The following is a 23,462-nucleotide window of genomic DNA, read 5'->3' as shown; positions in this document are numbered from 1 at the left end:
CAGTGCCCCCTCCCCAGTGCCCCCCCCATGTCCCCTGTCCTGGTTCCCCGTCCCCATGGCCACCCCGTGGTGCCACCCTGGGGACAACAATGGGGCTTTGTCCCCGTGTCCCCATCCCCGGGGGGGGGGGACAAGCCCGGGCAGGCCGGTGGCCACCAGCCGTGACGTCCCCGTCCCCGTCCCCCCCCCCAACGGGGCCACCAAGGGACGCAGGCGGGCGCGGTGCCGAGCTGGTTTATTTGGGGGGGGGTCACAGGGTGGGGGGTCACGGGGGGGGGTCGTCCCTTGTCCCCTGTGTCACCTCCCCCCCCCCCCCGGTGTCACCCGGGGGTCCCTCAGGGGAAGGATTCGGCCGCGGGGACGGGGAAGGCGGCGGAGCTGATGACGAACACCTTGACGTAATGCACGGCCTGGGGGGGGGGCACGGGGGGCTGGGTGACCCCCCCCCCCCCCCCCCTCGGGGACCCTCAGGGGGCTTGGACCCCCCCCGTGTGACCCCCCCCCCAAAAAAAAAGTGCCCAGGAACCCCCCGCGTCAGCCACCCCAAAAAAGGGTTTGGGACCCCCCCCCTTGCCCCCCCCCCAAAAAAGGGTTTGGGACCCCCCCTCCCCCCCGCCCAAAAAAGGGTCCAGGATCCCCCCTTGCCCCCCCCCCAAATCATGCAGGACCCCCCCCAAAAAGGCCCCCCCTTCAAGGACCCCCCCCCCCAAAAAGGACCCCCCCCAAGGACCCCTCCCCAAAGGCCCCCCCCAAAAGACCCCCCTAAGGATCCCCCCCCATAAAGACCCCCCCCCAATAAGACCCCCCCCAAAAGGCCCCCCCCAAGGACCTCCCTCATAAAGACCCCCCCCAAGGACCCCCCCCAAAAAAAGACCCCCTCATGTCCTCCCCCCCAAAAAGACCCCCCCCAAGAACCCACTCCAAAAAGACCCCCCCCCCAAAAAAGACCCCCTCCAAGGACCCCCCCCAGGATCCCCCCCCAAAAAGGACCCCCCCCAAAAAGGACCCCCCCCAAAAAAAGACCTCCCCAGGGTCCCCCCCCAGAATGACCCCCCCCCAGGACCCCCCCCCAAAAGACTCCCCCCCGTGCCCCCCCCCCAAGGCCCCCCCTTACCGCGAAGACGCCGGCGAGGAGGAGGAGGGCGAGGAGGAGGCAGACGAGGGCGAGGAAGACCAGGGGGCAGCCGGGGGGGGGCGTCTGGGGCTGGGGGGCACCTGCGGGGGGGGGGGGGGGGCGAGGGGGCGGGGTCAACCCTAGGCCACGCCCACAGAGGCCACGCCCCCTTAGACCACGCCCCCAATCGGTCACACCCGATAGGCCACGCCCCCAAAAGGCCACGCCCCCCCGGCTTACCTGGAGCCTCGCCTCGGCTGCCGCCCCCCTCTCTGGGCACGTCCTCGGTGACGTCATTGGTGACGTCATCGGTGATGTCATCGGTGAGGTCATCGCCCGGGCAGCCGGGTTCCTTGAGGGCGGCAGGGGGCTGCCCCTCCCCCGCGCTGACATCACCCATGACGTCGCCCCGGGCGCTGATGTCACCCGTGATGTCACCCCCAGCTGTGACGTCATCCTCGGCGCTGACGTCACGCATGACGTCACCCCCCGGCGCTGACGTCACGGCCAGCGGGGGCTCCCGGGGGGAAGGAGGTGACATCGACGCCCGGGATGGCACCAAGTTCCGCCCCCCACGTGACATCATCGGTGACGTCACCCTCCAGAGCGATGTCATGCCCGGCACCGCCCCCCGGGGTGAAGGAAGTGACGTCATCGTCAAGCATGACGTCATCGATGGCGTCATTCCAAGCAGCGGCGCCACCTCCGGCGGTGTCCCCAGGGAAAAAGGAAGTGACGTCATTCGCGCCGGTGACGTCATCGGCGAGGTCAACATCCGGCTTAACCTCTCGGCCAGCCGCCCCTCCCGGCAGGGAGGAAGTGACGTCATCCTTGACGTCATCCTTGGCGATGACGTCACCAGCGAGAAGAGCCCCAGGTGCAGAAGGAGCGACGCCTTCCCCCCCGATGACGTCATCGGTGAGGTCACCGCTGGGGATGACGTCACCAGCTGTGACGTCATCGGCACGGGCGTCCCTGGCGGGGGAGGGAAGGGCCCTGCTGATGATGTCATCGGTGAGGTCATTTGCGGGCATGACGTCACCAATGAGCTCCTCCCCAGGAAGGGAGGAAGTGACGTCATCACCCCTAAAGATGTCCCCACCGATGACGTCATTACTTCCAGGGATGGTGTCATTGCTTCCAGGGATGACGTCATTACTTCCAGTGATGACGTCATCACTTCCAGGGATGACGTCACCCCCCAAAGACGTCCCCGCCCATGACGTCACCACTTCCCGGGATGACGTCATCGATTCCCGGGATGACGTCACCCCCAAAGATGTCCCTGCCAATGATATCATTGCTTCCGTGGATGACATCATCACTTCTGTGGATGACGTCATCGCTTCCAGGGATGATGTCACCGGCGATGTCATCCCCAGGGAAGGAGGAAATGACATCAGCCATGGCGATGATGTCGCCGGTGAGGTCATCTTTGCTGCTGACGTCACGGCTGACGTCGCCCCCGGCCACCAAGGAAGTGACGTCACCGTCAGCCTTGGGGACGGCGGAGGGGCCGCCCCCGCCCGCGATGACGTCACCGGGGGGAGCAGCGGTGACGTCAGCGGTGGTGACATCAGCAGTGACGTCATCGCTGGGGACGTCCTCGTCCTCCGCTGGGGGGGCCGTCACCGTGATGGTGATGCCACCAGCGGCGCACGTGTCCCCGATGTCCCCATTGTCCCCAACCCCAATGTCCCCAATGTCCCCGACCCTGATGTCCCCATTATCCCCGACCCCATTGTCCCTGTCCCTATTGTCCCCAACCCCATTGTCCCCAACGCCTCTTGGGGCTGTGACAGCCCTGTCCCCAATGTCCCCAACCCCAATGTCCCCGACCCCAATGTCCCTGACCCCAATGTCCCCGACCCCAATGTCCCCAACGTCCTTGACCCCGATGTCCCCAACGTCCTTGACCCCGATGTCCCCAACGTCCCTTGGGGCGGTGACATCCCCGCCCCCAACGTCCCCGCTGTCCCCAAGGCCACCCTCATCCCCGCCGTCCCTTCGGGGCGGCACCTCCCTGATGTCACTGTCCCCAACGCCCCTCGAGGAGGTGGCGCTCCTGTCCCCGGGGTCCCTGTCCCCAACGTCCTCGTCCCCAGCGTCCCTTGGGGTGGTGACATCCCTGTCCCCAACATCCTTGTCCCCAACGTCCTTGTCCTCAATGTCCCTTAGGGCTGCCACCTCCGTGTCCCCAACGTCCTTGTCCCAAATGTCCCCTGGGATGGGGACACCCCTGTCCCCGGTGTCCCCTGGAGCGGGGACGTCCTTGTCCCCGACGTCCTTGTCCCCAACGTCCCTTAGGGCTGAGATCTGCGTGTCCCCAACGTCCTTGTCCCCAACGTCCTTGACCCCAACGTCCTTGACCCCAACGTCCTTGTCCCCAACGTCCCTTAGGGCCAACACCTGCGCGTCCCCAACATCCTTGTCCCCAAAGCCCTTGTCCCCAGCGTCTCTTAGGGTCGGGACGTCCCCGTCCCCAAAGCCCTCGTCCCCGATGTCCCCAGCGTCCTCGTCCCCAGGAACGTCCCCGTTGTCCTTGCCCACTTTGGGGACACCGATGTCCCCAGCCACGTCCCTTGGGGCTGGGACATCCCCGTCCCCAGTGTCCCTTGGGGCCACCACGTCCCTGTCCCCAACGTCCCTTAGGGCCGTGACATCTTTGTCACCCCCGTCCCCAATGTCCCCAACGTCCCCAATGTCCTCAATGTCCCCGATGTCCCCAACGTCCCCAACGTCCCCAATGTCCTCGTCGGCCGGCGCCGCGGTGACGGTGATGGTGATGCCACCGGCCCAGGGGGTGACGGTGACCGCGGGGACACCGGGGGTGGCCCCGTCCCCCTCGGGGACCCCCCCGGGCTGTCCCCAAGGAGGTCGGGGACCCGCTGTGGGGCCGGCGGTGACGTCCCCGCTGGTGGCCACCGCTGTCACCTCCCCGGGGAGGGGACACGGGGGGGTGGTGTGCGAGCCCCCCTCGGCCATGGGGCAGGGACCTAGGGGGGGACAGAGGGGACGGGGACGTCACGGGGGTGGTGGCACAGGGACGGGGGGACCCCAATGGGGACAGGGGGACCCCAGGAGGGACCCCAAAAGAGTCGGGGGGACCCCAATAGGGACAGGGGGACCCCAATAGGGACGGGGGGGACACGGGGACAGGGGGACCCCAATAGGGACAGGGAGACCCTGATAGCGATGGGGGGACCCCAATAGGGACAGGGCACCCCAAGAGGGATGGGGGGACACGGGAGGGACCCCAATAGGGACAGGGGGACCCCAGGAGGGATGGGGGGACCCCAATAGGGTTGGGGGGGACACAGGAGGGACAGGGGGGACCCCAATAGGGACAGGGGACACAGGATTTGGGGGGGGGATAAGGACAGGAGGGGGACACGTGGTGGGGTCCTGGGTGTACCTGATGCCCTGAGGGCCGCTTTCGGGGTCCCAAGGCCGATTTCGGGGTCCTGAGGCCGATTTTGGGGTCCAAGAACAGGATTTCGGGTCCTGGTGCTGTTTTTTTTTTAGGATCCTGTTGGGATTCGGGGGGTCCTGGCGCTGCTTTTGGGGTCCTGCTGCGGGTTTACAACATCCCGGGGGTGGTTTTGGGGTCCTGCTGCGGGTTTTGGGGTCCTGGAGCCACTTTTGGGGTGCCCCCTCAGGCTCCCGGGGCCGCTTTTGGGGTCCGCATCACAACATCAGCGCCGGAGCTGCCGCTTTTGGGGTAAAATATCCAGGTTTGGGGTCCTGGTATTGGGTTGGGGGCTTACAGGCTCCTGGTGCTGCTTCCGTGGTCCCAATCCAGATTTTGGGGTGCCGTTTTCGGGGTGCAGCTTTTAGGGTCCCTGTTTTAGGGTCGCAGACCGTCGGAGGATCCCGGCACTGGTTTCGGGGTCCCGGAGCCGGTTTTGGGGTGCCCCGACCGCGTTCAAAATCCCAGCGTCAGTTTTGGGGTCCTGGGGTCCTGGTCCTGGTCCTTTTTTGGGGTCCTGGTCCAACTTTTGGGGTGCCACGGCCAGTTTTGGGGTGCCAAAAGCCCCTTTTGGGGTTCTTCAGCGCCTTTTGGGGTCCTGGTCCCACTTTCGGGGTCCCTCAGCGCCTTTTGGGGTTCTCCAGCCCCTTTTGGGGTCCCGGTCCCACTTTCAGGGTTCCTCAGCCCCTTTTAGGGTTCTTCAGCCCCTTTTGGGGTCCTGGTCCCACTTTTGGGGTTCTTCAGCCCCTTTTGGGGTCCTGGTCCCACTTTCAGGGTTCCTCAGTCCCTTTTGGGGTTCTTCAGCCCCTTTTGGGGTCCCCCAGGCCGTTTCGGAGCCGCTCCCAGTTTCGGGGTCCCTCTTTAGGGTCCCGGCGCCGTTTCGGGGTCCCACTGTGGGTGCCGGGGGGGGGCGGCGCCAGCGGCTCCCAGCAGCCCCTGCCCGGCCCCGCTGCTATTTCGGGGCCGGCGGCGCCTGGGGGACGCTGAACCAGATCCGACAGCGGGGGGGGGGGGGGGGGCGGGCGGGGCGGCACTGGGATGCCGGGGCCCCCCCCCCTGAAACACTCGGATCCCCCCCCACAAAACCCCTGGGCCCCCCCCCAGAACGTGATCCCCCTCCCAAACCACCTGGGCCCCCCCCCAAATACCTGGGGTCCCCCCAAAGCACCTGAGACCCCCCCCAAATCCTCTGCCCCCCCCCAAAACATCTTGGCCCCCCCCCCCCAAAACCTGGTGCCCCCCCCAAACCACTTGGGGCCCCCCCAAAACCCCTGGGGCCCCCCCAAAACATCCTGCCCCCCCCCCCAACGTTTAGGAACCCCCCCAATATCTGAGACACCCCCCCCCCAATATCTGGGACCCCCCCCCCGCCCCCTCCCCTCCACCCCCAATGATTTGGGGGGGCCGAGCTGAGACCCCCCCAGCCCCTGCCCCCCCCCATGAGAATAATGAGGCGGGGGCTCGTTACGGGGTTTTTTATGGGGTTTATTGGGGGCCGGCTGCGTCCTCGGGGGGGCCCAGGGCTTGCAGGGCCTGGGCCAGGCGGGCGAGCTCGGCCTGGATGCTGGCAACCTGGGGGGGGGGCATAGATGTGGGGGCGTTAATTAGGGCAGCGCTAACGAGGGGGGCACAGGCACCCCCCCCCCAAGCAAGAAAACGCACTAACGAAGCCCCTCCCCGTTAGCAAAATGCCCTCAATTTGGTCTAATTATGGGGATTAGCGCTAATTAGGGTTGTACCTGACGCTGCTGGGAGGGGGGGGGCGGCGTCGGCCCCCCCCGGGGCGAGGGCCTGGAGGCGGCGCTGGAGGCTGCGGCTGCGGGCGCTGAGCCGGGCGCGCTCGGCCGAGGGCTCCACCAGGCCCTGGGGGGGACAGGGGGGGTCCCCCAACATCCCATAATGCCCCTGGGGTCCTCCAGCATCCCATAATGCCCCAGGGTCCCCCCAATATCCCATAATGCCCCTGGGGTCCTCCAGCATCCCATAATGCCCTGGGGTCACCCCCAAATCCCACAGTGCCCCTGGGGTCCTCCACCATCCCATAATGCCCTGGGGTCCTCCAGCATCCCACAATGCCCCAGGGTCCCCCCAATATCCCATAATGCCCCTGGGGTCCTCCAGCATCCCACAATGCCCCTTGGGGTCACCCCCAAATCCCACAATGCCCCTGGGGTCCTCCAGCATCCCATAATGCCCCAAGGTCCCCCCAATATCCCACAAGGCCCTGGGGTCCCCCAACATCCCATAATGCCCCTAGGGGTCCCCCAGTATCCCACAATGCCCCGGGGCCCACCTGCAGGCAGACGTAGACGTGGGTGCCGGGGCCGGCCGGGGCCCCCACCCAACCGGGCCCCAGCTCTGGCTCCGCCCCCTGCGCTGGCTCTGCCCCCTGGGGGAGGAGCCTCAGCGGCCCCGCCTGCGCCAGGGCTTGGAGGGTGGGGCCCAGCTCCTCCAGCGCCTCCCTCGTCTCCTCCGGGCACCGCACGGCCACTGCGCACAGCATGCTGGGATAGCCCCGCCTCCAACACGGCTGCCCCACCAATCACCTTCCTCCCCGCGGGATAGCCCCGCCTCCAAGATGGCCGCCCAACCAACCACCTTCATACCCCTGGGATAGTCCCACCTCCAAGATGGCCGCCCAACCAACCACCTTCAAGTCCTGCCTCCAAGATGGCTGCCCCACCAATCACCTTCATGTCCCACCTCCAAGATGGCCACCCCACCAATCACCTTCATTTCCCACTACCAAGATGGCTGCCCACCAACCACCTTCATGTCCCGCCCCCACGACGGCTGCTCCACCAATCACCTTCCTCCCCCTGGGATAGCCCCGCCTCCAACATGGCCGCCTCTAGTGGGAGCCACCATCTTAGGCGCTCCCTAGCAACCACCCCTTACACCCCAGTGCATGCTGGGACATGTAGTCCCATAGCCCTGGCCACCATCTTGAGGCCCCATCGGCCATCTTGGGCCTCGACGTCCCCCATTCCCATCAGCCCCCAGCCTCCTTCTTGAGGCCCCGTCGGCCATCTTGGGCCTCAATAACCTCTACTTCTGTCGGCCATCTTGGGCCTTGACGCCCTCCCCTCCTGTCAGCCATCTTGGGCCTTGATGCCCCCGTCAGCCATCTTGGGCCTCCATGCTCCCGTCGGCCATCTTGGGCCTCGACGCCCTCCACTCCCCCCCAAATCCCGTCAGCCTCACCGTGCCCCGACGCCCCCCGCCCCGTCTCCCTCCCCGTCGGCCATCTTGAGCCCCGGCGGCACTCACCGGGGCGGCCGCGCGGCGCCGAGGCGGAAGGTTTCCCGGAGAGCCCGCACGGCCCTGGCCACCTCCCGCATGGCCTCCACCTCGGCCTCCACCTTGGGGCAGCACCAGTGGGCCTGGGGAGGGGGCAAAAAACGAATTAGGATGGGTGAAGAAGGGAGGGGAGCACCCAAAGGACCCCCCCCCCAGCCCCCGGCGTGGCGCGGCACCCACCAGGATGGCAGCGTCGGGGAAGGGGGCGAGGCAGATGGTTGGGGAGGCCGGGGAGGCCCGGGGCAGGCGCTGCCACAGCTCCTCGGCCAGGAAGGGGGCGAAGGGGGCGAGGAGGCGCAGCCCCAGCTCGGCACAGCTCAGCAGCGTCTGGCGCGTCTCGGCGGCCTCCCCCGGCCCGCGCAGCACCGGCTTGGTGGCCTCCTGTGGGACGGACGGACGGACGGAGGTTAAAGGGAGGCCGGAGGGATGGACGGAGGCCAAAATGGGGTGAGGCCGGGAGGGTTTTTGGGGGAGAAACAAGAGGTTGGGTGGACGGACAGACGGACGTGGTCAAGGGTGGGTAAAGGTCAATGACGAGAGGACGGACAGACGGACAGAGGTCGAGGGGAGGCTGGATGGACAGATGGAGGCCAAAATGGGGTGAGGCACAGAGGGTTTTTGGGGAGAAACAAGAGGTTGGGTGGACAGACAGACGGACGTGGTCAAGGGTGGGTAAAGGTCAACGATGAGAGGCCGGACAGACAGACAGATGGACAGAGGAGGTCGAGGGGAGGCCGGACAGATGGACGGAGGCCAAAATGGGGTGAGGCACACAGGGATTCTTGGGGAGAAACAAGAGGTTGGGTGGACGGACAGACAGACGTGGTCAAGGGTGGATAAAGGTCAATGATAAGTAGGATGGACGGACAGACGGACACGGACATGTGGCCTCAAGGAGACACAACAGGTTGGGCGGGACGGACGGACAGACGGACGCGCTCATCAAGGTGAGGCCGGGCTGACGTCAGGGCTCGAGGAAGCCCGGCGGACGGACAGACAGACACCGGCACCCGGTTAAAGGCGGGGTCGGGTGGGACAGACGGACGGACAGCCTCAACAGGATGTAAGCAATGTCCAGGGTGACGCAAGGGGTGGGGTGGGACAGACGGACGGGTGAGGTCAACAGGGGGAGGCTGGGCCTGGGAAGATCTGATGAGCAGGGCTGGACGGACAGACGGACAGGGTCAACCAGGCGGAAAGGGGTTGGGTTTAATGGTCAAGGAGCTACAACAGGTTGGGCGGGACGGACAGACGGACACGGTCACGGAGGTGGGAAGGGGTTGGGTTCAAAGAGCTACGAGGAGTTGAGTAGGACGGACAGACGGACAGGGTCAGCGAGGTGAAGATGGGCTGGGTGGGATGGACAGATGGACACGGTCAACGAGGTGAAGATGGGTTGGGTTCGGAGAACTATGAGGAGCTGGGTGGGACAGACAGACGGACACGGTCAATCAGGTCAAGATGGGTTGGGTTCAACGTTCAAAGAGCTACAAGGAATTGGGTAGGACGGACAGACGGACATGGTCAACGACGTGGAAATGGGTTGGGTTCAACGTTCAAGGAGCTACGAGGAGCTGCGTAGGACGGACAGACGGACATTGTCATGGAGATGAAGATGGGTTGGGTTCAATATGTAAAGAGCTACGAGGAGCTGGGTAGGACGGACAGACAGACACGGTCAACGAGGTCAAGATGGGTTGGGTTCAACGTTCAAAGAGCTACAAGGAATTGGATAGGACGGACAGACGGACACGGTCAACGGCGCACAACTGAGCCCGACACCCTTGGAGGCATAAAAGGACGGACGGACGACCCCAGGACGGATGGACGGACGGACGGACGGACGGACGGCCACCCACCAGGTAGACGTCGCAGAAGGAGCGCAGCCAGAAGTGGTGGGCGGCGGCCACGGCCCCGTGCACCTCCAGCGCCTCCATGCGCCGCCCGTACTCGCCCGCCGCCCGCGCCAGCCGGCTCAGCACCCAGCGGTCCATGGGGCTCCGCGGCGCCGCCTGACGAGGAAGAGGAGGAGGAGGAAGGCACATTATTACGGCGCTGGGGGGGGTCTTTAGGGTGTCCCCCCCCCCTTTTTATTACCTCTTCGGGGGGCCGGGGGACGAAGTCGGGCCCCAGCGCGGCGAGGACGAACTTGACGGCGTTCCAGACCTTGTTGCAGAAGTGGCGGTAGCTCAGGACCGTGGCCACGTCCAGGCGGATGTCGTCACCTGGGGGGGGGGCGTAGGGGGTGTTTTTTTTATGGGGGGGGGGACACACACGCTCACGGGGTGCCCCCCCGGGGGGACACGGGGATGGGGTCCCCAGCCGGTGCTCACCGTGGGCGTTGTGGGAGCACAGCGCCATGCGCAGCGCGTCCGTGCCGCACTCGGGGATGCCGTGGGGGAACTGGCGCCTCTGGGGGGGGGACACACAAAGGTTTGGGGGGGTCACGAAGGTCTGGGGGGGGTCACGCAGGGGTTTGGGGGGGGTCACAGAAAGGTTTTGGGGGGGGGTCCCAGGTCCCACCTGGCCCTCTGAGGCCACCGCGAGCTCGTGGGGGTCCAGGTTGCTGCGCTGGAGCTTCTCCTGCAGCTCCTGCAAGACAAGAGACCCTACAATAATAAACAAATCTTTTCTGCCTTTGGGAGACCCTACGATAACAAACCAAGGCGGAAAAGATTTGTTTGTTATTGTAGGGTCTCCCAAGAAGAGAGAGAAAAGAACCGTTTGTTATTGCAGGGTCTCCCAGGTAGGAAGAAAAACTACTTGTTATTGTAGCGTCTCTTAAAGAAGGAAAAGGGATTGGGAGACCCTACAATAACAATTCTTTTCTGTCTTTGGGAGACCCTACAATAACAAACAACAACAGAAAAGGTTTGTTATTGTAGGGTCTGCCAAGAGAGAAAGAAGAACTGCTTGTTATTGTAGGGTCTCCCAAGAAGACAGACAAACTGCTTGTTATTGTACGGTCTCTTAACGAGGAAAAAGAATTGGGAGACCCTACAATAACAGACAATTGTTTTTTGTCTTTGGGTGACGCTACAATAACAAACAAAAGCGGAAAAGGTTTGTTATTGTAGGGTTCCCAAAAAAAGGAGAAGAAGAGCTTGTAGGATCTCTTCAGAAAGGAAGAAGAATTGGGAGATCCTACAATAACAAACGACTCTTTTTTGCTTTTGGGAGACCCTACAATAACAAAGACGGAGAAGAACCGTTCGTTATTGTACGGTTTCCCCAAGAAACGAGAACTATTTGTTGTTGTAGGGTCTCCCGAGCAAGAAAGAACTTGTTCCTGTAGGGTCTCCCAAGGGAGAAGACTGTTGTAGGGTCTCCCAGGGCGGCCCTTTGTTATTGTAGGGTCTCCCAGGGCAGCCCTTTGTTATTGTAGGACCTACCTGAAGGGAAGCACCCGCGATGATGTCCTGCGGGTCGATGACGTTCCCCAGGGACTTGCTCATCTTGCGCCCTTGGGCGTCGCGCACCAGCGAGTGCAGCAGCACCTGGAAGGGGTGGAAATAATGCCAGGGGGGCCCTGGGGACCCCGAGGGGACCCCAAAGGGCCGGGGGGGGACCCCAAAAAGTTGGGGGGGGACCCCAAAAGGTACCTGGGAGAAGGGCAGGCGCCCCGTCAGCTCCTGGCCCAGCATGACCATGCGCGCCACCCAGAAGAAGAGGAGGTCGCTGCCCGTCTCCAGCACGCTCGTGGGGTAAAAACGCCGCAGGTCGGGGGTCTGGGGGGGGGGACACGGGGGGGGGGGTGACGGGGGGGGGGACACTGGGGGGGGGTCGCGTCCCACCCCAGCGCCCCCCCGGGGGCAGCGCTCACCTCGTCGGGCCAGCCCAGCGCGGCGAAGGGGAAGAGGGCGGAGGAGAACCAAGTGTCCAGGACGTCGGGGTCTGGGGGGGTGGGGGGCGTAAAAAATATTGGGGGGGGGTCCCCAAGGGTATGGGGGGGGTCCCCAAGGAACTTAGAGCCAAGGGAGGGGGCGTCTGGGGGGGGTTGTGGGGGTGATTGGGGTGCTGGGGGGGGGAATTGGGGTGCTGGGGGGGGTATTGGGGTGGTGGGGGGGAATTGGGGGTGGTTTTTGGGGGGCTGGGGGGCTCCTGGGGGAGATGGGGGGTGCTGGGGGGGGAAATCGGGGTGGTTTTGGGGTTGTTTGGGGACAAAATTGGGGTGCTGGGGGGCTTCTGGGGGGGTTGTGGGGGTGATATGAGGTGCTGGGGGTGGGTTTTGGGGCGCTGGGGAGCACTTTTGGGGTGCTGGGGGGCACTTTTGGGGCCCTGGGGGGAATTGGGGTGCTGGGGGTGTTTTTGGGGGTGCTGGGGGGGTAATTGGGGTGCTGGGGGTGGGTTTTGGGGTGCTGGGGGGCAATTTGGGGGCGCTGGGGGGGAAACTGGGGTGGTTTTGGGGTTGTTTGGGGACAAAATTGGGGTGCTGGGGGGCTTTTGGGGGGGTTGTAAGGGTGATATGGGGTGCTGGGGGTGGGTTTTGGGGTGCTGGGGGGCAATTGGGGGGCACTGGGGGGGAAGTTGGGGCACTGGGGGGCACTTTTGGGGTGCTGGGGGGCACTTTTGCGGCCCTGGGGGGGAATTGGGGTGCTGGGGGTGGTTTTTTGGGGGTGCTGGGGGGGGTAATTGGGGTGCTGGGGGTGGTTTTTTGGGGGTGCTGGGGGGGTAATTGGGGTGCTGGGGGGTTGTAGGGGTGATGTGGGTGTTGGGGGGCACTTTTAGGGTGCTGGGGGAGAAATTGGGGTGGTTTTGGGGCTGCTTGGGGACAAAATTGGGGCGTGGGGGTGGTTATGGGGGGGTTATGGGGGTGATTTGGGGTGCTGGGGTGGGTTTTGGGCGCTGGGGAGCACTTTTGGGGTGCTGGGGGGCAATTGGGGTGCTGGGGGTGTTTTTTTGGGGGTGCTGGGGGGGTAATTGGGGTGCTGGGGGTGGGTTTTGGGGTGCTGGGGGCCAATTTGGGGGCACTGGGGGGCACTTTTGGGGTGCTGGGGGGGAATTGGGGTGCTGGGGGGGGGTAATTTTTTTTGGGGGGTGCTGGGGGGGGGTAATTTTTTTTGGGGGGGGGGGCTTCACCTTGCTGGAGCTGGACGTCGGCGGGGGGGCAGCGGCAGGCGCGGGCTGCGGCGGCGCGGGCTTCGTCCTCGCTGCGCCCCACGACCCAGAGCCCCCCGGGGGGGTCGCCTTCGGGGTGGGGGTCGTCGCCTTCGGGGGGGGGGGCCCCCACCCGGTACGCCGGCACCCGGTGCCCCCACCACAGCTGCCGCGAGAGGCACCAGTCCCTGCCAAAATTGGGGGGGGGGAATTGGGGTCCCCCGGGGGGATTTGGGGACCCCCCGGGGGGATTTGGGGGCACCTGGGGGCACTTGGGGGGGGATTTGGGGTTATCCAGGGGGGGATCTGGGGCACCTGGGGGGATTTAGGGAAACGGAGGGGGGGATTTGGGACCCCCCCGGGGGGATCTGGGGGCACCCAGGGGGATTTGGGGGCATGCAGGGGGTATTTGGGGACCCCCCCGGGGGGATTTAGGGGCACTAAGGGGGATTTGGGGGCATTTGGGGGCACCCGGAGGGATTTGGGGGCATCCAAGGGGGATTTGGGGACCCCCAGGGGGGACTGGGGGCACCTGGGGGGCTTCAGGGACCCCCCCCAGGGGGATTTGGGGTCACTCGGGGGGGATTTGGGGACCCCCCCCAGGGGGATTTAGGGGCGTCCAGGGGGATTTGGGGGCATTTGGGGGCACCTGGACGGATTTGGGGTCATCCAGGGGGATTTGGGGACCCCCCCCAGGGGATTTAGGGGCACCTGGGGGGGATTTAGGAAAATGGGGGGGGGATTTGGGGTCCCCCCCAGGGGGGATTTAGGGGCACCTGGAGGGATTTGCCCCCCCCCCACCCCCCAGGGGATTTAGGGGCACCCAGAGGAATTTGGGGGGCATTTGGGGGCACCCAGGGGGATTTGGGGACCCCCCCAGGGGGATTTAGGGTCACTTGGGTGGATTTGGGGGCACCCGGGGGATTTGGGGACCCCCCCCAGGGGATTTAGGGGCACCCAGGGGGATTTGGGGACCCCCCGGGGGGATTTGGGGAACCCCAAGGGGGATTTGGGGGCATTTGGGGGCACCCGGGGGGATTTGGGGACCCCCCCGGGGGGATTTAGGGTCACCTGGGTGGATTTGGGGGCATCCAGGGGGACTTGGGGACACCCGGGGGAGGATTTAGGGACCCCCCCGGGGGGATTTAGGGGCACCCAGGGGGATTTGGGGACACCCCGAAGAATTTGGGGACCCCCCCGGGTCGATTTAGGGCCGTCCCCCCCCGCGCCGCCCCTCACCCCGCGTTGTCCATCCACGTCTTCCAGTTCTTCTCGTGGAATTTGGGGACGAGCTGGAGGCGCCCCGACGTCACTGCCTGGGGGAGGGGACGCGGGGGGGGGGGTCAGGGGTCAGGGGACAGTTATCGGGGTGTCCCCCCCCCCAAATAACGTGTCCCCCCCCCCCCGTCACCTCGCGGGCGCGCTGCGCCATCTCCCGGCACCGCAGGAACCACTGGCTCTTGAGCAGGTACTCGATGACGTCCCCCGAGCGGCTGCGGGGACACCGAGGCCACCTCCGTGTCCCCGAGGGGCTTGGGGACACGTCGGGGGGGGCGCTTGGGGACGTTTTTTTGGGGGGGGGGGGTTACCTGCAGAGGGGCAGCGTCATGGGGTGGTCCCGGGAGCCGCGGTACAGCCCCCGCTCGGCCAGCGCCGCCACCACCCGCTCGCGGGCCTCGAAGCGGTGCACGCCCTGGGGACGCGGGGACGCGGTGGGGACGCGGCGGGGGGACACGGGGGGGACACGGGGGGGACACGGGGACGGAGTTTGGGGACGTGGGGACGGAGATTGGGGACACGGGGCCACCCGGGGGCCACCGAGGGGACCCCAGGGGACACGGAGGGGACACAGAGGGGACCCCAGGGGACACGGGGGGGGATACAGGGGGACACGAGGGGACCCCAGGTGGCCCCAGGGGACACCGAGGGGACACGGGGGGGACCCCAGGGGACATGAGGGGGATACAGGGGGGACCCCAGGGGCCATGAGGGGGACCCCAGGTGGCCCCAGGGGACACTGAGGGGACACGAGAGGACCCCAGGGGACACAGGGGGGACCCCAGGGGACACAGGGGACACGGAGGGGACACGGGGGGACACTGAGAGGCCATGGGGGGGCCACAAGGGGACCCCAGGTGGCCCCAGGGGACAGGAGGGGACATGAGGGGACACGGGGGGACCCCAGGGCACATGGAGGGGACATGAGGGGGTCACGAGGGGCCACGAGGGGACCCCAGGTGGCCCCAGGGGACACCGAGGGGACACGGGGGGGACCCCAGGGGACACTGAACGGGACCCCAGGGGACATGGAGGGGACACGAGGGGACCCCGGGGGACACGAGGGGACATGGGGGGGAATATAGAGGGGACCCCAGGGGCCATGAGGAGACCCCAGGAAACAAGAGAGGGACACGAGGGGACCCCAGGTGGCCCCAGGGGACACTGAGGGGCCACGAGGGGACCCCAGGGGACAGGAGGGGACACGGGGGGACACGGGGGGACCCCAGAGGACACGGAGAGGGACATGAGGTGACCCCAGGTGACCCTAGGGGACGCTGAGGGGACACGAGGGGGCCACGAGGGGACCCCAGGTGACCCTAGGGGACACGGGGGGACATGAGGGGACACGGGGGGACACGAGGGGACACCGAGGGGCCACCGAGGGGCCCCGGGGGGGGCCCTACCTGCAGCCACCCCCCCCCCGGGGGCCGCATGGTGCCGTCGTCCCCGATGACGCCGAGCCGCGGCAGCCCGTGGGCGCGCGCCAGCGCCAGGTCGGGGTGGCCGTGCCCCGGCGTCACCTTCACCGCCCCTGGGGACGCGGGGACAGTGTGGCGGCCCCGCCCCCGCCCCCAGCGCCCCCCCAGACTGGGACCAGTTCCCCCCCCAAACTGGTCCCAGTTCCCCCCCCAAACCGGTCCCAGTTCCCCCCCCCCAAACCGGTCCCAGTCCCATTCACCCCCCCCGACCCCATGCTGGTCCCAGTCCCACTCCCATCAACCCTCTGACCCCCATACTGGTACCAGTTCTCCACCCAAACTGGTCCCAGTCCCACCCATCCCCGACACCCCATCCTATACTGGTGCCAGTGCTCCCCCGGAACTGGTCCCAGTCCCTCCCCTGGCCCCATACTGGCCCCAGCGCCCCCCGTACTGGCCCCAGCCCCTCCCCCAGCCCCATACTGGTCCCAGTTCCTCTCCCAGCCCCATACTGGTCCCAGTTTCTCCCCCGACCCCATACTGGTCCCAGTTCCTCCCCCAGCTCCATACTGGTCCCAGCCCCCCCATACTGGGCCCAGTCCCTCCCCTGGCCCCAGCCCCCCCCATACTGGTCCCAGTCCCTCCCTCGGCCCCATACTGGTCCCAGCCCCCCCATACTGGTCCCAGTGCCCCCCATACTGGTCCCAGTCCCTCCCCCGGCCCCATACTGGTCCCAGCCCCCCCATACTGGTCCCAGTCCCGTCCCAGTACCGGTGCCTCGGTCGGGCTCCACGCTGGGGTCGGTGATCACAGGCAGCAGCCGCCCGGTGAACGGGTGCCGGAGGTGGCGGCCATGGAGATGCTGGGGGGGGGGCGTGGTCACAACAAGCCCCGCCCCCACAAGCTCCGCCCCCCTTAATCAGGCCCCGCCCCCCAAAGACCCCACCCACTACATTAAGAGTGCCCGGGCCCCACCCACCGCATTGCCCCTTTAAGACCACCCAGGCCCCACCCACACAAGCCCCGCCCCTTTCCAGACGCCCCGCCCCTTCGCTAAGCCCCGCCCCCTGGCCTCAAAGCCCCGCCCCCCTGGGGCAACCCCTCCCCTCCCTGGACCCACCCAAAGGCCCCGCCCACCAACCACGCCCACCGAAGCCCCGCCCACCGAGGCCACGCCCACTTAGGCCACGCCCACCGAGGCCCCGCCCCCTCACCATGTACCGGGGGTCCTCGGGGTGCACGGCCACGGCCACGTCCCCCAGCATGGTCTCGGGGCGCGTGGTGGCCACCGGCAGCTCCAGGCCTGGGGGGGGGGACAAGGGACACGGCGGGGACATGTTGGGGACACGGGGACATGTCTGGGACACGTCTGGAGCATGGCGGGGACACTTTTGGGGACAGGGGACACGTTTGGGGACACGTTGGGGGCATGGTGGGGACATGGGGACACAATGGGGACATGTTCGGGACATGTCGGGGACATGGGAACACGTTGGGGACACGTCGGGGACACGGGGACACGTTGGGGGACACGTCAGGGGCACAGTGGGGACATGTTGGGGACATGGGAACACGTTGGGGACACGGGGACACGGTGGGGACGTGTTGGGGACATGTCGGGGACATGGGGACACGGTGGGGACATGGGGACACGGTGGGGACGTGTTGGGGACATGTCGGGGACACGGGAACACGTTGGGGACACGTCGGGGACACGGGGACACGTTTGGGGACACGTCAGGGGCACAGTGGGGACATGGGGACACGGTGAGGACATGTTGGGGACATGGGGACACGTTTGGGGACACGTTAGGGGCACGGTGGGGACATGTTTGGGGACAGGGGACACGGTGGGGACACGGTGGGGACACGTTTGGGGACAGGGGACACGTTTGGGGACACGTTGGGGGCACGGTGGGGACATGTCGGGGACATGGGGACACGTTGGGGACACGGGGACACGGTGGGGACATGGTGTGGACATGTCGGGGACATGGGGACACGGTGGGGACACGTCGGGGACACGGGGACACGTTTGGGGACACGTTAGGGGCACGGTGGGGACATGTTAGGGACATAGGGACACGGTGGGGACATGGGGACACGTCGGGGACACCTTGGGGACACGTTTGGGGACAGGGGACACGTTTGGGGACACGTTAGGGGCATGGTGGGGACGTGTTTGGGGACAGGGGACATGGTGAGGACAGGGCACACGTTTGGGGACACGTTAGGGGCACGGTGCGGACATGCTTGGGGACATGGGGACACGTTTGGGGACAGGGGACACCTTGGGGACACACCGAAGACACGTTTGGGGACACGTTAGGGGCACGGTGGGGACACGTTTGGGGACATGTTTGGGGACAGGAGACACGTTTGGGGACACGTTACGGGCACGGTGGGGACGTGTTTGGGGACATGGGGACACGTTGGGGACAGGGGACGTGGCGGAGACATGTTGGGGACAGGGGACACGTTTGGGGACAGGGGACACGTGGAGAAGGTGGGGGGCAAGGGAGCGTGGGGGAGGGGACACCAGGGGAGAGGGGACACCGAGGGGACACCGAGGGGACACCCTGGGGACCCCAAAGGGCCACCAAGTGCCACCGAGGGCCACCAAGGGGCCACCAAGGGAAGGCAAAACCCCAAGGGGACCCCAAAGGGACGCCAAGCGACCCCAAAGGGACCCCCAGGGGGACAAGGGGACACTGGGGGACCCCCTAGGGGACACTGGGGGACCCCTGGGTGACACCCAGGTGACACCGAGGTGACACCGAGGTGACACTGGGGACCCCCCCTCACCGTCGTCCCCCTCCACGGGGTACGCGAAGCTGACGAGGACGCCGAAGGTGACGGGCCGGGGGCAGCCGGGGACGCGCAGCGCCGTGGGGCCCGCCAGCGCCCGCGGCTCCACCTGCGGGGTCGGGGACGTCGGGGCCACTTCGGGGACAATTTGGGGACAATTTGGGGACATTTGGGGACGGGGCCTCACCTCCACGTCGGCCACGGCGGAGCGCAGGGCGCACGACCAGTTGACCAAGCGCCGCGCGCGCCGCACCAGCCCGGCCCCGTGGAGCCGCACGAAGGCCTCGGTCACCGCCCGCGAGAAGCCCTGGGGGGGGGGGGGGACAGGGGGACATGGGGACATCGTGGGGACACCCCGGGGACACCCCGGGGACATTTAGGGGACGGGGGGGGACGGGGGGGGCCGCGCTCACCGGGTCCATGGTGAAGACGCGGCGGCTCCAGTCCAGCGACGCCCCCAGCGCCCGCAGCTGCTGCAGGATGGCGGCGCCGTGGCTGCGGGGGGGGGGGGGGTCCCCAAAGTGTCACCTCCCCCCCATGAGGGGGTCCCCAAAGTGTCACCTCCCCCCCCGGGGGGGTCCCCAAGGTGTCACCTCCCCCTTCACGGGGGTCCCCAAAGTGTCACCTCCCCCCCCCCCCCCCCCGGGGGGAGGTCCCCAAACCCCAACCGTGTCCCCAAAACCCTTCCCGTTGTCCCCAAACCGCGTCCCCCATCCCATCCCCATGTCCCCGTGTCCCCAACCCCCCGTCCCCGTGTCCCCAACCTGTCCCCGTGTCCCCAACGTGTCCCCATGTCCCCAACCCCATTCCCGTGTCCCCAACCCCCTCCTGTTGTCCCCCATCCCTGTCCCCATGTCCCCACCCGTGTCCCCAATGTGTCCCCATGTCCCCAACCCCTTCCTGTTGTCCCCAACCCCTTCTTTTTGTCCCCAACCCCCTCTTTTTGTCCCCCACCCCCGTCCCCGTGTCCCCAGCCGTGTCCCCAACCCATGTCCCCGTGTCCCCACCCGTGTCCCCAACCCCTTGTCCCCAAGTCCCCATGTCCCCAACCCCATTCCCGTGTCCCCAACCCCCTCCTGTTGTCCCCCACCCCCGTCCCCGTGTCCCCACCCGTGTCCCCAACGTGTCCCCATGTCCCCAACCCCTGTCCCCGTGTCCCCGTGTCCCCAACATGTCCCCGTGTCCCCAACCCCATTCCCGTGTCCCCAACCCCTTCCTGTTGCCCCCCACCCCTGTCTCCGTGTCCCCAGCGTGTCCCCAAGGTGTCCCCAAGGTGTCCCCTCACCGCTCCTTCCAGGCCCAGACCTCGTCCAGGAACTGGGCCCTGCCCAGCTCCTGCCGCCGCTGCCCCCGCTGCTGCCACAGCCAGCGCTCCACCACCGCCTGGGGACACGGGGGGGGCGTCGGGGACACCGGGGGGGGCGTTGGGGACACCGGGGGGGGCGTTGGGGACGTTGGGGACATCACAGACATCAAGGGGGGACACTGGGGGGGGGGCGCTGGGGACACCGGGGGGGCGTTGGGGACACTGGGAGGGACATTGGGGACATCGGGGGGGCGTTGGGGACATTGGGAGGGATGTTGGGGACATCGGGGTGGGCGCTGGGGACACGGGGGGGGGACACTGGGGACATTGGGGACACCGGGGGGGGCGTTGGGGACACTTAGGGACATTGGGGACATTGAGGGGGGGACACTGGGGACACGGGGGGGGACATTGGGGACACGGGGGGGACACTGGGGACACGGGGGGGGACACTTGGGGACACGGGGGGGGACATTGGGGACACGGGGGGGGACGCGGGGGGGGCTCACCTGGGTGGCGATGCCAGCGTGGTCGGTGCCGGGCAGCCAGAGCACGGCCCAGCCCTGCATGCGCCGCCTGCGCCCCCCCCCGCCCTGCGTTAGGGCCTGGGGGGGCACCCGGCGACCCCCCCGAAACCCACAGAGCCCCCCCCAAACCGGCGATCCCCCAAAAACCCAAAGACCCCCCCCAAAAGCCAAAGACCCCCCCCCAAAAACCGAGGAACCCCCCAAAAACCCAAAGACCCCCCCCCAAACCCAAAGACCCCCCCCCAAAAACCTGAGGACCCCCCCCAAAAAACCCGAGGAACCCCCCCAAAACCCAAAGACCCCCCCCAAAAACCCACAAAGCCCCCCAAAAAACCCACAAAGCCCCCCCAAAAACCCACAAAGCCCCCCCAAAAAAAACCCCGAGAAGCCCCCCAAAAACCCAAGGACCCCCCCCCAAAAACCCCAGGACCCCCCCCAAAAACCCATGGGGGCACCCCTGACCCCCCTGGGTGCCCCAACCCCCCCCCCCAAACCCCCTCCAACCCCCAAAAACCCCCCCAACCCCCCCTCCCTTCACCCCCACCCCCCGTTCTCCCCCCCCTCCCCCCCCAAAAAACCCCAAATCCCCGTTTTTCCCCCAAAAAACCCCAAATCCCCCCTCCCCCCCCAAAAAACCCCAAAACCCCCCTTTTTCCCCCAAAACCCCAAATCCCCCTTTTCCCCCCTTTTTTCCCCCTCCAACCCCCCCCAAACCCCCTCCCTTCACCCCCAGCCCCCCCCTTTCTCCCCCCCACCCCCCCCAAAAACCCCAAAACCCCCCTTTTTCCCCCCAAAACCACCCCCCCCCCCCCCCCCACTGACCAGCGCACCAGGGCGTCCTGCAGCGCCACGCCGAGCGCGTGCCCCGCGTGGAGCCGCCCGGTGACGTTGGGGGGGGGCAGCACCAGGCTCAGCGCCCGGCCCCCCCCTTTCGGGGTCCCCCTTTTAGGGTCTCCGCTTTTTGGGGTCCCCCCCGCGACCCCAAATCCTCCGGGGGGGGCGCGAAGAAGCGGCGCCGCTCCCACCAGGCCCCCCAGGCCGCCTCCACGTAGCGGGGGCTGTACGAGGCCGGCAGGGGCCCCCCCGTGGCTGAACCCCAAAAATTCCGTCACGGGGGGGGGCCCCAAACCCCCCCCCCGACCCCGTAACCCCCCCCGACCCCGTAACCCCCCCCCGACCCCGTAACCCCCCCCCGACCCCGTAACCCCCCCCCGACCCCGTGACCCCCCCCGACCCCGTGACCCCCCCCGACCCCGTAACCCCCCCGACCCCGTAACCCCCCGACCCCGTGACCCCCCCCCGACCCCATAAACCCCCCCGACCCCATAAACCCCCCCGACCCCATAAACCCCCCCCGACCCCAAACCCCCCCCCCCGACCCCGTAACCCCCCCCGACCCCGTGACCCCCCCCGACCCCGTAACCCCCCCCAACCCCGTAACCCCCCCCGACCCCGTAACCCCCCCCCGACCCCGTAACCCCCCCCCGACCCCGTAACCCCCCCCCCGACCCCGTAACCCCCCCGACCCCGTAACCCCCCCCCCCCCTTTTTTACCCTTCTTGCCGTCGGGGCCCAGCGGCTGCCGGTACTCCAGCACCGGTTTGGGGTCCAGGCTTTCGGGGGGGGCGGGGGGGGCTGCGAAACCAGTAAAGACCAGTATAAACCAGTAAAGACCAATATAAATCAGTAAGGACCAGTATAAACCACTAACCCCCCCAGCGATGAGCCCCCCGTCCCGGTGTTCCCCCTACGTGGTCCCAAATCTCTCCTGAGCCTCCCGGTGCCCCCCCCAGTTCCTCCCAGTTGCTCCCAGTGCCCCCAGTTCCCTCCCAGTGCCCCCCCAGTCCATCCAAGTTCCCCCCCAGCTCCTCCCAGTTGCTCCAGTGCCCTCCCAGTTCCTCCCAGTGACCCCCCAGTTCCTCCCAGTTGCTCCCAGTGCCCTCCCAGCTCCTCCCAGTTGCTCCCAGTGACCCCCCAGTTCCTCCCAGTTGCTCCCAGTGCCCTCCCAGCTCCTCCCAGTTGCTCCCAGTGACCCCCCAGTTCCTCCCAGTGCCCCCCCAGTTCATCCCAGTGCCCCCCCACCTCTTCCCAGTCACTCCCAGTGCCCTCCCACTTCACCCAATGCCCCCCAGCTCCTCCCAGTTGCTCCCAGTGCCCCCCAGTTGCTCCCAGTGCCCCCCAAGTCTCTCCCAGTGCCCCCAGTCCCTCCTAATCCTCTCCCAGTGCCCTCCAGCCCACCCCAGACCCCTCCCAGTTGCTCCCAGTGCCCCCCAGTCCCCCCCAAAGCCTCCCAGTCGCTCCCGGGCCCCTCCCAGTTGCTCCCGGGCCCCTCCCAGTTGCTCCCGGGCCCCTCCCAGTGTCCCCCAGGCCCCTCCCAGTTGCTCCCAGGCCCCTCCTGGTGTCCCCCAGGCCCCTCCCAGTGTCCCCCAGGCCCCTCCCAGTGTCCCCCAGGCCCCTCCCAGTGCACCCCAGGCCCCTCCCAGTGCACCCCAGGCCCTCTCAATCCCCTCCCAGCGCCCCCCAATCCCCTCCCCTTCCCCCCCAGTTGCTCCCAGTCCCCTCCAGTGCCCCCATTCCCCCCCAATCCCTCCCAGTCCCCTCCCAATTGCTCCCAGCTCCCTCCCAGTAGCCCCCCCAGACCTTCCCAATCCCCTCCCAATGCCCCCCAGTCCCCCCCAATCCCTCCCAGTCCCTCCCAGTTGCTCCCAGTCCCCTCCCAGTAGCCCCTAGCCCCCTCCCAGTAGCCCCCAATCCCTCCCAGCGCCCACCAACGCCCCCCAACCCCCTCCCAGTCCCCCCCAGTCCCTCCCAGTGCTCACCCAGCGCCCCCCAAACCCCCTCCCAGTCCCCCCCAATCCCTCCCAGTCCCTCCCAGTCCCCTCCAGTGCCCCCAGTCCCCTTCCAGAAGCCCCCAGTCCCTCCAGTGCCCACCCAGCGCCCCCCAACCCCCTCCCAGTCCCTCCCAGTCCCCTCCACCTGCTCCCCGCCGCCCCCCATCGCCTCCCGCTCCCTCCGCAGCCGCCGCCGCTCCTCCTTGTGGTGCCGGGCGCGGAGCCGGGCCTGCTCCGGACCGGGACCGGAACCGGGACCGGAACCGGGACCGGAACCGGGACCGGAACCGGGACCGGAACCGGGACGGGGG

At 67.2% G+C, this 23,462-nt stretch overlaps 3 protein-coding genes across 3 annotated transcripts; all 3 read right to left on the bottom strand.

The window, feature by feature from the left end:
- Window positions 1-19: 19 nt before the first annotated feature.
- Window positions 20-2,272, bottom strand: LOC308186917 (uncharacterized protein). Its single transcript, XM_080609069.1, has 3 exons — window positions 1,355-2,272; window positions 1,115-1,215; window positions 20-410 (listed from the first exon to the last, which is right to left on the bottom strand). Exons 1-3 carry the CDS (start codon window positions 2,268-2,270, stop codon window positions 336-338), a joined length of 1,092 nt encoding a protein of 363 aa, XP_080465195.1. The 5' UTR covers window positions 2,271-2,272; the 3' UTR covers window positions 20-335.
- On the bottom strand, window positions 2,272-4,661 carry LOC308186916 (uncharacterized protein). Its single transcript, XM_080609068.1, has 2 exons — window positions 4,530-4,661; window positions 2,272-4,110 (listed from the first exon to the last, which is right to left on the bottom strand). The coding sequence occupies exon 2, from the start codon at window positions 4,097-4,099 to the stop codon at window positions 2,309-2,311; it is 1,791 nt and encodes a 596-aa protein (XP_080465194.1). The 5' UTR covers window positions 4,100-4,110; window positions 4,530-4,661; the 3' UTR covers window positions 2,272-2,308.
- A 722-nt stretch (window positions 4,662-5,383) lies between these two features.
- VARS2 (valyl-tRNA synthetase 2, mitochondrial) lies at window positions 5,384-23,456 on the bottom strand (the record flags this gene model as incomplete). Its single annotated transcript, XM_080609071.1, is given in 29 exon segments — window positions 5,384-5,556; window positions 6,015-6,155; window positions 6,323-6,446; window positions 6,877-7,074; window positions 7,856-7,966; window positions 8,064-8,264; window positions 9,743-9,895; window positions 9,981-10,108; window positions 10,217-10,295; window positions 10,407-10,475; window positions 11,276-11,380; window positions 11,486-11,611; window positions 11,707-11,777; window positions 12,963-13,168; window positions 14,220-14,296; window positions 14,392-14,494; window positions 14,570-14,673; window positions 15,665-15,792; window positions 16,451-16,541; window positions 16,894-16,982; window positions 18,485-18,596; window positions 18,675-18,794; window positions 18,901-18,982; window positions 19,773-19,870; window positions 20,303-20,369; window positions 21,143-21,306; window positions 21,309-21,409; window positions 21,875-21,955; window positions 23,297-23,456. Coding segments are annotated over 29 exon segments (3,462 nt in total), but the record flags the coding sequence as incomplete, so codon positions are not given.
- Between the last annotated feature and the right edge of the window lie 6 nt (window positions 23,457-23,462).

This window comes from Anser brachyrhynchus, assembly GCF_964034855.1.
Source record: "Anser brachyrhynchus genome assembly, contig: SCAFFOLD_321, whole genome shotgun sequence".
Classification (NCBI taxonomy): Eukaryota; Metazoa; Chordata; class Aves; order Anseriformes; family Anatidae; genus Anser; species Anser brachyrhynchus.
This window is presented reverse-complemented; position numbering and strand designations above follow the sequence as displayed.